Source organism: Urocitellus parryii, chromosome 13 (assembly GCF_045843805.1).
Source record: "Urocitellus parryii isolate mUroPar1 chromosome 13, mUroPar1.hap1, whole genome shotgun sequence".
NCBI classification, from domain to species: Eukaryota; Metazoa; Chordata; class Mammalia; order Rodentia; family Sciuridae; genus Urocitellus; species Urocitellus parryii.
This window is the reverse complement of record NC_135543.1, coordinates 38,115,824-38,133,263: the sequence shown is the minus strand read 5'-3', so window position 1 is coordinate 38,133,263 and position 17,440 is coordinate 38,115,824. Positions and strand designations below refer to the sequence as shown.

Genomic DNA, 17,440 nt, shown 5'->3' with positions numbered 1-17,440 from the left:
ATGATTTGCTCTTATGCTAAGTATGTAGATCTTCTGATTCTGAGCTTCCTCATCATCTCTAATTAGACTTGTCACTTTGGTTTAGCCTTAGGCTTTATTTCTGGTCTCCTCTATCCTTCAGATACATCAAAATGGGAACCCATGAAAATCCTGGTATCCCTCAAGACTAAATCTAACACTGATGCCTAATTATTTCCAAAAGTTTCCATTCCAAACATAAAAGTTGGTACTGGTGTGTTTCTTATTTTCTTAACAATTTATCAGGGTATTTTAAGGGACTTTTAAAAAATCAAAATACACACAAAAAACTTGCTGAGGGCCATTACCAAGTAGGTATGACGCATCGTAATCCTTGCCAGTGTACCCCATGTTAAATGGACTTGCCTTGGAAATTTGCTGCGACCTTGCTTGTGTGTTTGAGAAAGGTGACCCTGCTCAATCACCAGGGTGGATCCAGGATTAGGGTGTATTCCTGCAGGAAGTATCTCCGTCCTTGGGTTTAGGGCGTGACAATAGGAGTTTTAGGGAAGTTGAGGTTGAAGATTATTGCTGCTGGGATTAGGGTGTTCCTGCTGCTTGTTCCTGTTGAGTTCTTGTGAGATTCAAATGGGATTTGAAAAAAGCCTCGTGGAGTAGGATTTGGGATCGGACATATTGGAATTGCCCCCGAACGTGTGTGGAGGCTGGTGTGAGATCGGGAATAAAGAATTGCTGTTTGAACCTACAAAGCTGTGGTGCCTCTTGATTCTGGTGCCCCCCCCAAGACATCGGCAAAACTGACAACTAAAAAACACTTGAGTATCATTGGTTTTTTCTTCTGATTTTAATGTATTATTGGAGATTTCAGTATCCTATCCTTGATAATTCAATGAATTACAAGACAGGAAATCATTAAGGAGATAGAAGACTTTAACAGCAGTGGCAACTAGCTTAATCTAACTGACCTGTCTACTAGATACTCTACTCAACAACAGCAAAACATAGACTAATTTCATCTGTACAGAACATTTTCTAAAGGCCTAGGCAATTCTTAAAGTATAAATAATTTTAATACAATTGAAATAATTCAAGAATGTTTTTGAGCAAATAAAATTAATTTAGAAATAACCGAAAATTTTGAAAATCTCATTATATTAGCAAATCAAGCAGCAACTTCTAAATAAATAACAGATCCAAAAACAATCACAAGGGAATTTAGAAATATTTTGACTAAATAAAAATGAACTCAGCATATAAACATTTATGAAATGCAATTAATATAAATGCAATTAATACAGGTCTTAGGAGGAAATTCATAGATTGAGATATCAATTCTAGAAAAAATTTACCAAGGAAAAAAATCAAAGCTTCCACTTTGTGTTTGTGTGTGTGTGTGTGTGTGTATGTGTGTGTGTATAAATGTAAATTATTCCTAAGAAAGTTCCAGATGAAAGTCAGAGAAAAATCAGTGATATAAAAGTAGAAAAACAATAGAGAAGTCAGTAAAAGAAAAAGTTGACTTTTTGAAAAGGTCAACAAAATTGACAAACGTTTCGCTAGACTGACCAAGAAAAAAAAAAGAAGGAACAAATTACTAGTATTGGGGGAAAAAAGAGGTGTTACCACTACTCTTGCTATGGAAATTAAAATAATTATAAAGGAATATCATAAACAAATTTTGCCAGCAATCAGACAACTAAATGAAATGTCTGGATTCCTCAGAAAACATAAATTGTCCAAACTGGTTCAAAAAGTAGAAAACAGAAGAGACTTAAAATTAAGAAAGAAGTTAGCTATTTAAAATAAGTTGGTATTTTAGTAAGTTGGGTTTTTTGGGTTTTTGTTTTTTTGTTTTTCTGCTGAGATTAAAAGACCTGACTAGAAGAATTTTAGGGTAGAAAAAGTTTATTTGAGGGCTCACAGTCTCAGAGGTCTCCGTCCATAGACATCCTAGGGGCTCTAGCTAAAGCTGAACATTATGGTGGAACAATGTGACATAAGGAAGCAGATCACATGATGAACAGGCAGCAGAGAGAGACAGATTCCACTCTCCAGATACAAAACATACACCCCAAAAGCACACCTCCAATAACCCATCTCCTCCAACCATACCCTACCCAACTTAAGTTACTACTCAGTTAATTCTGTCAGGGGATTAATTCACTGATTGGGTTAAGACTCTCATAACCAGAACATTTCTTCCCTAAACCTTCTTGCCTTGTCTCACACATGAGCTTTTGGGGGACATGTCATATCCAAACCATAACAGCTGGCAAATTTAGACTAAACAGGTTGGCCGTGAATATAAAAATTTGTAAGTGGGCCCTGCTAGAGAAAGAACAACTTCAAGAAAATTAAAAAGCAAACAATCAAAGGAAAAAAACCTCAAGCTCATAACTTATGAAGGTTTAGAGGTCAAATTCAACTAATAAATTAACATAACTGTTCCAGATAAGTACAATTCCTAGGATCAAAATAGAGGCAAAACAGCAATCAAAAGCTCACTGGACTTGACCTCTCCCAGAACAGGCCACCAATTGCCTTGACCAGCACAGCCAATCTCGTGGGTTCTGGTGAGGGGCAAAGGGGGATGAGAAAAATAAAGACACAGATTGTGAAGACATAGCTGGGGTCAAGTGGAGCATGGCTCTCTTGAGGGAGAAGCAGGTCTAAAGAATTATGCCAGCAATCTTTATTTATATATGTCTCCTTATTGGATTAAAGTTTATGCAAGCATTATTTTTTTGTATTCATGATAGTTACAGAGTTAGCAATATTATGCAGTTTATTCAGCAGTTACATTCTATAGTTGTAATGTGCAATGTTAGGAGCTTTGTGTAACTGTCAAGAAAGTCCATTGTTTAAAGTTACTCTTATGCAGGCAGGTTTAGGAGCAGTGGAGCTTGGTGAAACATTGTGGTTGTCTAGCAAGAGAGTTCCTCTATTCCCAGGAACTATGTGCCTGAGATCAAGGTCAAGGATGATAAGACTGTAGCACAAAGCCTCCTTATGGAGGGCATTACCACAGCAGCTAGACATCCTGCATCTTTGTACAGAAGTTTTCCCAGGCATCCAGCATGCCATAGCCATGAAGTCATCAGAGACCCCAATCTCAGACACTGCTCTCCCATTCTCTGTCACCGCTCTCCACATATAAGTCCATATAGACCCCATGTAGATTATACACAAACTGATCAGCAAACAAAGATTAATAAAACTAGGCCTCAAAATTAACTTTTTCTATTATACTAACAAGGACAAAGCATTATGAAAAGTGCCGATGACTCCTTGTGGGTGTGAATATGAGTCTGCCCAAGAATCACCTGAGATCTAGGATTTCCCAGGGTGTCCGTGCTGACTCGACTGTAGTCTCATTGTTTTTAAAACACAAATACAGGCACATATATAGCATGCATTTATAAATCACGTAGTTACGGTATTGCACAGATAACAGAGTATACATATTAATTCTATTCAAAGAAAAAAAATAGAAAAAGAATAACATTCAAGAGAATAAATAAAAGATCTAATGTTTTGTTGAAACTCCCCTGAATGTGTACCCCTCTTTGGAGACTATAGCTTGAAAGACTTATGACATGACAAAAATGTATGTATGGATTCACCATGACACTTACCTTTAGTTAATAACTATTGTCTCAGAGTAATAATTAATAGCATTCCTTTTTCTCTCAAGGTTTTCTTGATTTAAATGATAGATTACATGGATGCCCAATTGTTTAAAAAACAACAACAACAACAAAGTATATGAATTCTGAATTAAATTTTTCCCCTTATAAAGGGGTAAAAACCTCCCAGCCTCAGGCAGAATCAAGTAGTTAGGAATGTTTTGACAGGCAGTGTTCAGAGCACAAAAACAAAAACAAACAAACAAAAACCCACACGTTTAGATTGTGTAGCACTTCGGACCATGTCCCTGGCTCTGCAGTCTAAAAGACATCAGTTTCTTCTTAAATATTTTTTACTTACATGACTTGGAAACATTAAGGGTTCCATCTCTGATACAAATTCCTTTAAAAGTAAATTGGCTTCTGAATTCTCAAAAACACAGACACGTGTAGTTTTCAACACATCACTGAAAACTTTCAATTTTCCTACAATTAAAAATGTGGCCAATAATACCAACTAGAAATCACTTTAAATTTCTAGTAACTTAAATACTACTGCCAAGGTAAAAATATATACCAAATGTCTGCATGCCCCTGGGATATCATAAATGCATGGAATTTCCAACAGACCTAAATGACAGCAGGCTCAGTTTTCCTCAGTGCATTTCCAGTGTATGCCTATGAATTCAGCAATCTTATTAATACCATCTTTCAAAAGTGTCCTGGTTTGTAGACAACATACAGTCACTCTAAACAGGTGATTTTTTTGTACACAGAGCTACGAATGATTATCTGTGCTTCCCCAACAAAGGAAATGGCAACAATAGAAAATCCTTATTATTACCTTTCTGCACAGCTAGTGGGAGTTCTTGAAGTTTCCAGATTGACCACGCATCAATTTTTGTGGTAATCTTTCCCTTTCTTAATTTTTGTTGATTTAAAGTTTCTTCGGCAATTGCCCGGTCAGTTTCTAGACATTTAATGAGATGGATCGTCTCTGACAGCAATGTTTCCATTTCTTTCTTTAACTCAGGACACTTTTCATCTGAAAATAGGAAAATGCATTTACATTTGTTAGTGAAGCAGCCTGCAAGCTGTGTGATGGGAACATGGGTCCTTAGTTGGATTATTATTCTTTTAAATATTTACGCATTTAATAAGAGAATGTTAAAAAATGAATTAGCCTTTTAAAGACAGTCTTGTTATAATACAATCATAACATTGATTATAATCTTTGAAGGCAAAATTTTTCAATGAGCAATTTCTATTAAAAAAGACATCACATAGAACCAGAAGAATGAGAAATTACACTTCATTTTTGTAGGATATGTCAAAATGCATTCTACTATCATGTATAACTAATTAGAATATATTTTTAAAGGGCTACATCTTAAACCATACCTTCAAGAATAATATAATTTCATTACAGTACATGGAAAAAACACATGTTATATGCACAACTGTACTATACAACTTTATTTTTAATTTATGAATGTGTTTCCTACCATTCTATAAGAAAACAAATCAAAATTATCATATCAGACAAATACTGAAGATCCTCAGATGGTTCCTAGAAATGAACACTCTATATTCTTCAAGCTTATCAGACAAATAACTTCTCTCTTTAGCTTTACCAGGAATTCATCAGAATTTCCAAATTCTATTTATTTTCTTATAATACAAATTAACTCCTTTAATGATAGATATTTGTGATTCCTGGTTCACAACACTGAAATTATATGACTTAATATTTATTAACGAAAGTATTGCCATGGTATTCATCCATCTATTTACAGAAAAAAAAATGTGTACAGAGGTTATTATTTTCAGGAAATAGGATCTACCCTGGAGATAAGAAGGTAAAGAAGATAGATAATGTTCCCATCCTTATGGGATTTATATGTATAAGCAGTGACTTTTGCCAAAGTGTGACATGATGAGAATACTTATAACCAAACTGTCAAGAGCTAAGGTGGGAGGGAAAATAGTATAAAAGCAGAATGGAAAAAGGCAATTAATAAATTTCCTTTTTGTTTTGCTTTTGGACAATAAAGACAATGATTTTTCTGCTTTATGATCAGATTACGTAAAGGTCACATGATGGTTATAAGTGTAAGCTCACAGTCACTCAGTAGATCCAACCTACTGGGCTTGTCAGAGAAATTCTGCATGGTACCAAAAAGAATTCTTGACAAACAGGATTCTCTATTTTAATGCATAAAAATGATTTTCTCTGGTCTGGCCCTTAAGTTAGTCTCTCTAAATCAATTGTTTGGTTTTGCCAAGTTCTACCACTTCCTGGGTACTTTATATACTTTTTTTGTGAATCAAACATTTTTAAATGAAAACATACTTATGGCACACTGTGTTCTCGAGCCAATTTGTGACTCACTCTGTCATCAATTTATAAAATTTCAGCCTGAAACTCACAGAGAAGTGAATACTATTTAAAATTAAAACATTCTGAACTGGATTTATATGTGTTTTTCCAAAATTGCTCATTGTTTTTTTTTTTTAAGTTGTCTTTTATTCTGTTCCTGTAATAGCCTTCTAAAATAATTGCTGTACATACATATCTTGTATGTACAGCATAATCTAATTCATTATATTAAGCATCTACTTTTTTTCCTACAAATTGTCACATTTACTGTTTCATACTGGCTAAGTAAACAATCGCCTGCAGTTTTTAACATAAACATTTAGTTACAATAAATCTCCCTCATCCTGACACTCTTGTGTGTTTTAGACTCAAATGTACATATTTATAATAAACATAAATGTGGATAATTTAGCTACGACCATGACCATTAATATGTTAATCTTTTCTTTCTGCATTTGTCATTTGAAAACTTGGGAAGTAAACACTCAGGTTGTCAACTTCATCGTAGATGCAAATAGTGAAAAGAAAAACAGTCAAAATAGAGTCCCATCATGATGAGATCTTTGAAGAACAAAATACTCTTCCTCTTTAAAGGAAAAGTGAGCTTATCACTTTTCCTTCATTAACTTTTTCTTACAAATTTTGGTGGTGGGTGAAGTATTTCATGTAATTTTGAGAATATAGTCAAAGTAATGTTAACTCAAATTTTAGACCAGCATATAAAATATGGTATGTTTTATAAAATGCAAAATGTTTAGTAATCACAACTGAAATACAGACTAGGGCTGCAATGTCCAATATGGTACTCATGAACCACAAGGAGTTCACATTTAAATGTAACTTAACAAGATTAAACTTAGGAATTAAGTTCCTCAGTCCCATCTAGCCCCATTTCAAAGGCTCACCAGCTGTATGTGGTTAATAGCTTATTCTATTGGACAGAACAGATGAAGAGCACTTCAATTATAATAATAGCCCCTTTACTACAGTTGTCTTCTTGAAAGTTGGGCAGACATCATGATACACTCAGCACCTAGAGCAGTATCTGGTACATAATAGTGTTAATAAATATTCGTGGAATGAATGCTTCATTGAATGAAATGGAGGGCTGATTTCTCTGCTCAGTGCTCACAAGAATTATAGAACTCATAAACATGAATACTGTGAAAAGTAGAAATATATTAAGTGAAAAGTCAGTGAGCTCTAAATATAATTCCATTTATCTAAGTATGAAGAACAATTTCACCTCTCTCTTCTTCTGGTTTGACCTCTTCCACTGGTCCTTCAATACTCAAATCTTCTTTTAGGTCTTTTGTGGGACAAGTTTTTCTCCTACATAATAGGAAAGAAGCAATTGATCAGTAAAGGAGAAATGTACTTGTGGTTAGTAAAACAAATTTTAGGTGCTATGCTACTCTTACACAGAATTTTTTAAATGTTTCTGGTAAAGCTTACTATAAACTATTTTCTGGTAAAACTTCTGGTAATCTTACTATAAGGAACTAATGTAGGAAAATTCTAATAGGTGGTAGGATTTATACTAACTGATAAATGGAATAAAATTTGTTGCAAGAAATTGGTCTTTCTTCAATAATATTGCTATTAGAAAAGGGGCGTTGATTCAAAACAATTTGCATGAGATATTTCTCTAATTTCAAAGTCAGCCATTTCTGGGAAAGCAATATAAATTAGAAGGAGCAAAAATACCATTTCAGATTTAAAGATAATAAGCTGTTAGAAAAATGTTATTTCCAAAGTATCTTTCTAAGCTACTATGTGTTGAATAATTAAATATTTCTCATTATCAGTATTTCTCTGATCCAGTTCTAGGATCCTAAACTAGCCTTCATTTATTTTTGAAAAGGTATTTTCTCACTGATAAAAGTTAAGAAAATTATTATTATCACCAAACCAGGGAGTTTCCTTTAGTTTTGATTAAATTATTAATCTTTTAATAAAGAATTATTACAAATTAATTTAAGAAAGCATATCAAAAATCATAAAAATCACATAAAATAATCCATATTCATTTATTCTCTTCAGAGATAACATAGATTGTAAGTCTAGTGATATTTTAATTTCTATAAAATTAGAGTCATAAAAACTTGTACCATACTTTAGTTAACATGACACTGTTTCCAGTACATTTTAATGTCATTTAATATTTCTGATGGTTGCATATTCTTCTTCACATACTCTTGTTTCACAGTTCATTTAGGAGATCCCATTCTTTCGGGAGACCAGGAAAATACTCATTATGTTTTCTTTCTTTGGTTTTGATTTTCTTTTCAAAATGTTTTTGTTGAAAAAAAAATGGGGTCTTTTTTCTTGTTTGTTTGCTTTAAAACATAGAAAAATAATTGTCCTACCACCAATTAGTAAGTCAATTGGATTCTAATGCTAGTTACATGATCTGGTAAGTTATTATACACAATTAAGTCTATTTTCAGATGTTGTCTTTTAATGTTCTGTTCTGATTCTATGTCCGTTCTTCTATTGTTTTGTATTGAGTTAAGTCACATCATTTAAAATCAACCATCTATACACAATGGAGTATTACGCAGCACTAAAAAATGACAAAATCATAGAATTTTCAGGGAAATGGATGGCATTAGAACAGATTATGCTAAGCGAAGCTAGCCAATCCTTAAAAAAACAAATGCCAAATGTCTTCTTTTTTTTTTTCTTTTTTTTCTTTTTTTTTTTTTTATTGGTCGTTCATAACATTACATAGTTCTTAATACATCATATTACACGGTTTGATTCAAGTGGATTATGAACTCCCGCTTTTACCCCGTATACAAATTGCTGTATCACATCAGTTACCCTTCCATTGATTGACATATTGCCTTTCTAGTATCTGATGTATTCTGCTGTCTGTCCTATTGTCTACTATCCCCCCTCCCCTCCCCTCCCCTCCCCTCCCCTTTTCTCTCTCTACCCCTTCTACTGTAAAACATGTCTTCCATTTGTATTCTCTTGACTTACCCCTCCTTACCTCTTATATGACATTTTGTATAACCCTGAGGATCGCCTTCCATTTCCATGCAATTTCCCTTCTCACTCCCTTTCCCTCCCACCTCTCATCCCTGTTTACTGTAAATATTCTTCTCAAGCTCTTCGTCCCTACCCTGTCCTTGTTTACACCCCTTATATCAAAGGAGTCATTTGGTATTTGTTTTTTAAAGATTGACTAGCTTCACTTAGCATAATCTGCTCTAATGCCATCCATTTCCCTCCAAATTCTATGATTTTGTCATTTTTTAATGCAGAGTAATACTCCATAGTGTATAAATGCCACATTTTTTTTATCCATTCATCTATTGAAGGGCATCTAGGCTGGTTCCACAGTCTTGCTATCGTGAATTGAGCTGCTATGAACATCGATGTAGCAGTGTCCCTGTAGCATGCTCTTGTTAGGGCTTTAGGGAATAGACCGAGAAGGGGAATAGCTGGGTCAAATGGTGGTTCCATTCCCAGCTTTCCGAGAAATCTCCATACTGCTTTCCAAATTGGCCTCACCAATTTGCAGTCCCACCAGCAATGAACAAGAGTGCCCTTTTCCCCGCATCCTCTCCAGCACTTATTGTTGTTTGACTTCCTAATGGCTGCCAGTCTTACTGGAGTGAGATGGTATCTTAGGGTAGTTTTGATTTGCATTTCTCTGACTGCTAGCGATGGTGAGCATTTTTTCATGTACTTGTTGATTGATTGTATGTCATCCTCTGAGAAGTGTCTGTTCAGGTCCTTGGCCCATTTATTGATTGGGTTATTTGTTATCTTATTGTCTAATTTTTTGAGTTCTTTGTATATTCTGGTTATTAGGGCTCTATCTGAAGTGTGTGGAGTAAAGATTTGTTCCCAGGATGTAGGCTCCCTATTTATCTCTCTTATTGTTTCTTTTGCTGAGAAAAAACTTTTTAGTTTGAGTAAGTCCCATTTGTTGATTCTATTTGTTAACTCTAGCGCTATGGGTGTCCTATTGAGGAATTTGGAGCCCGATCCCACAGCGTGTAGATCATAACCAACTTTTTCTTCTATCAGATGCCGTGTCTCTGATTTAATATCAAGCTCCTTGATCCATTTTGAGTTAACTTTTGTGCACGGCGAGAGATAGGGATTCAGATTCATTTTGGTGCAAATGGATTTCCAGTTTTCCCAGCACCATTTGTTGAAGATGCTATCCTTCCTCCATTGCATGCTTTTAGCCCCTTTATCAAAAATAAGATAGTTGTAGTTTTGTGGATTGGTTACTGTGTCCTCTATTCTGTACCATTGGTCCACCCGCCTGTTTTGGTACCAGTACCATGCTGTTTTTGTTACTATTGCTCTGTAGTATAGTTTGAAGTCTGGTATCGCTATACCGCCTGATTCACACTTCCTGCTTAGTATTGTTTTTGCTATTCTGGGTCTTTTATTATTCCATATGAATTTCATGATTCTTTTATCTATTTCTACAAGATATGCTGTTGGGATTTTGATTGGCATTGCATTGAACTTATAGAGAACTTTTGGTAATATCGCCATTTTGATGATGTTAGTTCTGCCTATCCATGAGCAGGGTATGTTTTTCCATCTTCTAAGGTCTTCTTCTATGTCTTTCTTTAGGGTTCTGTAATTTTCATTGTATAAATCTTTCACCTCTTTTGTTAGGTTGATTCCCAAGTATTTTATTTTTTTGGGGGATATTGTGAATGGAGTAGTTGTCCTCATTTCCGTTTCAGAGGATTTGTCGCTGATATACAGGAATGCCTTTGATTTATGCGTGTTGATCTTATATCCTGCCACTTTGCTGAATTCATTTATTAGCTCTAATAGCTTCTTTGTAGACCCTTTTGGGTCTGCTAGGTATAGAATCATATCATCTGCAAATAGTGATAATTTAAGTTCTTCTTTTCCTATTTTTATGCCTTTAATTTCTTTTGACTGTCTAATTGCTCTGGCCAGTGTTTCGAGGACTATGTTGAACAGAAGTGGTGAGAGAGGGCATCCCTGTCTTGTACCAGATCTTAGAGGGAATGCCTTCAATTTTTCTCCATTCAGAATGATGCTGGCCTGTGGCTTATCATAGATTGCTTTTACAATGTTGAGGTATGATCCTGTTATCCCTAATTTTTCTAGCGTTTTGAACATAAAGGGATGCTGTACTTTGTCGAATGCTTTTTCTGCATCTATTGAGATGATCATATGGTTCTTATTTTTAAGTCTATTGATGTGGTGAATAACATTTATTGATTTCCGTATATTAAACCAGCCTTGCATCCCAGGGATGAATCCTACTTGATCATGATGTATAATTTTTTTGATATGTATTTGAATCCGATTCGCCAGAATTTTATTGAGGATTTTTGCGTCAAGGTTCATTAGAGATATTGGTCTGTAGTTTTCCTTCTTTGATGTGTCTTTGTCTGGTTTCGGAATCAGGGTGATGTTGGCCTCGTAGAATGAATTTGGAAGTTCTCCCTCTTTTTCTATTTCCTGAAATAGCTTGAAAAGTATTGGTGTTAGTTCCTCTTTAAAGGTTTTGTAAAACTCTGCTGTATACCCATCCGGTCCTGGGCTTTTCTTAGTTGGTAGTCTTTTGATGGTTTCTTCTATTTCCTCTATTGTTATTGGTCTGTTTAGGTTGTGTATATCCTCCTGGCTCAATCTGGGCAAATCATAGGACTCAAGGAATTTATCTATGCCTTCACTATCTTCTATTTTATTGGAGTATAAGGATTCAAAGTAATTTCTGATTATCTTCTGTATTTCTGAAGTGTCTGTTGTGATATTGCCTTTTTCATCCCGTATGCTAGTAATTTGGGTTCTCTCTCTTCTTCTCTTCGTTAGCATGGCTAAGGGTCTGTCAATTTTATTTATTTTTTCAAAGAACCAGCTTTTAGTTTTGTCAATTTTTTCAATTGTTTCTTTTGTTTCAATTTCATTAATTTCAGCTCTGATTTTAATTATTTCTTGCCTTCTACTTCTTTTGCTGTTGTTTTGCTCTTCTTTTTCTAGGATTTTGAGATGAAGTATGAGATCATTTATTTGTTGGTTTTTTCTTTTTTTGAGGAATGAACTCCAAGCAATGAATTTTCCTCTTAGAACTGCTTTCAATGTGTCCCATAGATTCCGATATGTTGTGTCTGTGTTTTCATTTAACTCTAGGAATTTTTTAATTTCCTCCTTGATGTCTTCTAAAACCCATTGATCACTCAGCAACCTATTGTTCATTCTCCAGGTGATGCTTGCTTTTTCCTTTCTTCTTTTATCATTGATTTTCAGTTTCATTCCATTATGATCAGATAAGATGCATGGTATTATCTCTACCCCTTTGTATTGTCTAAGAGTTGCCCTGTGACATAGTATATGGTCTATTTTTGAGAAGGTTCCATGTGCTGCTGAGAAAAAAGTGTAGCTACTTGATGTTGGGTGGTATAGTCTATATATGTCAATTAAGTCTAGGTTGTTAATTGTGTTATTGAGTTCTATAGTTTCCTTATTTAACTTTTGTTTGGAAGATCTGTCCAGTGGTGAGAGAGGTGTGTTGAAGTCTCCCATGATTATTGTATGTTGGTCTATTAGACTCTTGAACTTGAGAAGAGTTTGCTTGATGAACACAGCTGCACCATTATTTGGGGCATATATATTTATGATTGTTATGTCTTGTTGGTGTATGGTTCCCTTGAGCAGTATGAAGTGTCCTTCTATATCCCTTTTGATTAGCTTTGGCTTGAAATCTATTTTATTAGATATGAGTATGGACACTCCTGCTTGTTTCCGCGGTCCATATGAGTGATATGATTTTTCCCAACCTTTCACCTTCAGTCTATGTATATCTTTTCCTATCAAATGCGTCTCCTGTAGACAGCATATTGTTGGGTCTTGTTTTTTGATCCATTCTACTAGCCTGTGTCTCTTAATTGGTGAGTTTAAGTCATTAACATTTAGGGTTATTATTGAGATATGGTTTGTTCTTCTATCCATATTTGTTTATTGATGTTACTAAACCTGATTTGTTATCCTCTTTGACTACTTTCCCCCCTTTACTGTCCTACCTCCCATTGTTGGTTTTCAATGTTATTTTCCATTTCCTCTTCCTGTAATGTTTTGCCAAGGATTTTTTGAAGAGATGGTTTTCTAGCTGCGAATTCTTTTAACTTTTGTTTATTGTGGAAGGTTTTAATTTCATCTTCTAACCTGAAGCTTAATTTCGCCGGATACACGATTCTTGGTTGGAGCCCATTGTCTTTCAGTGTTTGAAATATGTTATTCCAGGATCTTCTAGCTTTCAGAGTCTGTGTTGAGAGATCAGCTGTTATCCTGATTGGTTTACCCCTAAATGTAATCTGCTTTCTTTCTCTTGCAGCTTTTAAAATTCTCTCCTTATTCTGTATGTTGGACATCTTCATTATAATGTGTCTAGGTGTGGATCTCTTATGATTTTGCACATTCAGCGTCCTGTAGGCTTCTAGGATTTGGGATTCTGTCTCAATCTTCAATTCTGGGAAGTTTTCTCGTATTATTTCACTGAATAGACTGTTTATTCCTTTGGAATGGAGCTCTGTGCCTTCCTGTATCCCAATGACTCTTAAATTTGGTCTTTTGATATTGTCCCATAATTCTTGGATGTTCTGCTCATGGTTTCTTAGCAGACTTGCTGAGCTGTCTATGTTCTTTTCCAGTTGAAATACTTTGTCTTCATTGTCTGATGTTCTCTCTTCTAAGTAATCTACTCTGCTGGTAGTATTCTCAATTGAGTTTTTAAGTTGGTTTATTGTTTCCTGCATTTCTAGAATTTCAATTTGTTTGTTTTTTATTACCTCTATCTCCCTGTGAAATTGATCTTTTACTTCCTGGATTTGTTTGTCAATGTGATCTTTCATTGTCTGATTTTGCTGTCTCATGTCTTCCTTGAGACTCCAGATCATCTGAAGCATATATATCCTGAACTCTTTATCTGATATTCCATCTGTTGCAGCTATTACCTCTTCTAAAGTTGAGTTGACCTGCATTGCTTGTGGTCCTTTCTTTCCTTGTCTTTTCATACTGCTCGCGTTTCTTTCTGCTTGGTGCAACTGTTGTGTTTTGAAATTTACCCCCTATTTATTTATGTTGCTCTTGTATACTTGAAAAGTCTCCCTTGCAGGTGTGGGCGGCGGCTGTGCCCCTACTCCAATTGGGGTGACGTGTCTACCACGCTGGCGGCTCTCTGGGCCTGTTCCGGGAGTGGAAGGCGGCTCTGCTCTGTCCCTATTCCAATTGGGGTGTCGTGACTACAATGCTGGCAGGTCGCTGGGCCTGTTCCGGGCGTGGGCGGTGGGCTTGGCTGGCGGGATTCCACCTAATGGCAGTCCCTAACCTCCCTGCTTGCTAATTAATGGCTTCTCTGAGGTGCCACGCCTTCTGTAGCTGCGGGGCAGGCCGCGCGAATCAGTTGGCCTGGATCTCCGGGGTCCTGCTGCTGGCTGTTTTGATGTTGCAAGCTGTTGGAGAGTGGTGGTGTATTCTTCAGCTTTCCCGGATGGTGGCCGCTGACTGCCTGGATGGAGTGTCCGCTGTTTTGATGTTGCACTCTGAAGGAGATTGGCGGTGTATCCTTCAGCTTTCCCGGATGGTGGCCGCTGACTGCCTCGGCGGAGTGTCCGCTGTGGGGGATGGGACTGTACCGCTTCCTTCCCCTTCTGAGAACCCGTGCTCGGCCCAAGGGTCCGTGTGGGCTTGGCTGGTGGGATTCCACCTAATGGCCTTCCCTAACCTCCCTGCTTGCCAATTAATGGCTTCACTGAGGCGCCACGCCTTCTGTAGCCGCAGGGCAGGCCACGCGAATCAGTTGGCCTGGATCTCCGGGGCCCTGCTGCAGGCTGCTGGGATCCCTGGCACTCTATCACTTTGATTTTTTCTGCTTGCCCCTCCCCCAGCCCAAATGTCTTCTTTGATATAAAGAGAGCAACTAAGAACAGAACAGGGAGGAAGAGCATGAGGAAAAGATTGGAAGAGCATGAGGAAAAGATTAACATTAAACAGAGACGAGTGGGGGGAGAGAAAGTGAGAGAGAAGGGAAAGCATATGGAAATGGTAGGAGACCTTCAATGTTACACAAAATTACATAGAAGAGGTTGTGAGGGGAAAGGGGGGGAAACAAGGGAGAGAACTGAACAACAGCAGAAGAGGTAGAGAGGGAAGATGGGAGGGGAGGGGAGGGGGGATAGTAGGGGAAAGGAAAGGTAGCAGAATACAACAGTTACTAATATGCCATTATGTAAAAATTGTGAATGAGTAACTGATGTGATTCTGCATTTGTATTTGGGTTGTATTTGGGGTAAAAATGGGAGTTCATAACCCACTTGAATCAAATGTATGAAAGATGATATGTCATGAGCTTTGTAATGTTTTGAACAACCAAAAAAAATAAATAAAAAAAATCAACTATCTGATTAAGCAGTCTCTCCCCTTCTCCCTCTCAGTAGTCCTTAATAATGACTTATCTGCTTTCTGTCTTTGTGGATATTTTACATAAACAGCATTGTGTAAAAGTGACCTTTTGCAATAATATTTTATTTTATAGATAAACCATAGTTTCTTTATTAATGAGTACATCGATCGATTTGGGATTGTTTCCACCTTTTAACTATTGTGAATACTTATGTTATGAATAAGTCTTTCTCTGAATGCCTGTTTTGAACACTTTGGGGATATACGCCTCAGGGTGAAATTACAAATGGTAATTTTGTATTTCACTTCCTGAAGAACAAACTGCTTTTCACAGTATCTGAATCATTATATATGCACACCAGCAATGTACAGGATTCCACTGTTGAATATAAGTGGAGAGCAGGTATCCTTATTTTTGCTCCTGATCTTAGGTTGAAACTTTCAGTTTTCGCCATAAGTACAGTGTGAGCTGAGGGGTTTTCAAGACATCTTTCATTGTGTTTAGGAATTTTCTTTGCAATCCTAGGTTTTTGGAGTATTTTCATTATAAAATGAAAACGTTGTTCTTTGCCACGTGTATTTCCCATCAATTGAGATATTCAGGCAGATATCCCTTTCATTTTATTAACATACGTATTGTATACAAAACCACCCTTCTGTTCCTAAGATAAATCGAATTTGGTCGTGATGTATATTCTATTAATAGCTTGCTGGATTTACTACTAGTTGGCTAGTATTTTGTTGAGGATTTTGGCATCTATATTCAAAGAGACTGCTCTACAATTTTCTTGTGATGCCTTTATCTGGCTTTGGAATCAGGTTAATAGGTTAATGCTGGCCTTATAAAATGAATTAGGAAGAATTCTATTTTTTGGAAGAATTTAAAAACCATCACTATAAATTCTTTCCGTATTTAGTAGAATTTATCAGTGAAGCCATTTGGTTCTGCCTTTTCTTGGTTGGGAAGATTTCGATTATTGGTTCAATCTCTACTTCTTATAGATTAGTTCAGATTTTTCTATTTCTTCCTGAGTCAGTTATAGTAATATATGTGCTTCTAGGAATTAGTCCATTTTATGTTGGTTATTAAGTGATATGCAATTGTATATATTATAGTATCCTCTCACAATCCTTTTCATTTCGATAGGATATGTTGTTAATTAGCCTAATTTTTTAAAAGAAGTATTATTATTTTACTTGATTTTATCTTATTTGATACATGGTCTTAGTAAGTTGCTGAAGTTGGCCTCAAACTTATGATCCTCCTGTTTTAGCCTTCCAGGTCGCTGGGATTACAGGTGTGTACCACCAGCACATCCAGACTAAAATGCTATTCATTTGAGTCTTCTTTTTCTGTCAGTCTAGCTAAAAGTTTATGAATTTAGTTGATGTTTTCAAAAAAACAACTAATGTTTTAATGAAACTTTTTGTATTTTTTATTCTCTGCTTCATTTATAATTTTTTAAAAACTCCCTTTCATTTTCTAGCTTTGGTTTTAGTTTATGCCTTTACTATTTTTTTAAAGTTAGCTTAGGAGATTTGAGGTCTCCTTTTTTAATGTAAATTTTAATCTAATGTAAATTTCTAAGTACTAACTTTGCTTATCCCATAAATTTTGGTACATTCATCTCAAAATATTTTCTTATCTTCCATTATTACTGCTGTGAATTACTGCTTTGATCCATTGGGGTTCTTTTTAAAGAATGTTTGTTTAATTCCATATATAAATGAATTTTCTAGGTTTCCTTCTGTTATTAACCTCTAACTTCATTCTGTCACAAAGAAACCTTTTATGAGTTTTTAATTTTTTTTATTTTATTAAAATTTGTTCTGTGGTCTAATATAATCTAACCTAAAGACTCTTCCCTTTGCATATGAGATTTTTTGTGTGTGTGCTATTTGAGTCTATTTGCTTATCAATCTTGTGTTTAGTTCTTTTATCCATTTTTGAAAGGAGAGGAATTATATTCTCAAGCTCTTCTCATAGAAATGTCTATTTATCCCTTCATTTCTGTTAATATTTCACATATTTCAAAGT

At 35.7% G+C, this 17,440-nt stretch overlaps 1 protein-coding gene across 1 annotated transcript in view; it reads right to left on the bottom strand.

Annotated features, from left to right (window-relative positions):
• Nucleotides 1-17,440, bottom strand: part of Ccdc178 (coiled-coil domain containing 178) — a 327,934-nt gene that overhangs the window by 291,762 nt on the left and 18,732 nt on the right. Inside the window, exons 4-5 of the mRNA XM_077792201.1 lie at nt 7,232-7,317; nt 4,450-4,650 (exon numbers count right to left, since the gene is read on the bottom strand). Of these exons, the coding sequence (XP_077648327.1) occupies nt 4,450-4,650; nt 7,232-7,317 (287 nt within the window). The remainder of the gene's footprint in view (nt 1-4,449; nt 4,651-7,231; nt 7,318-17,440) is intronic.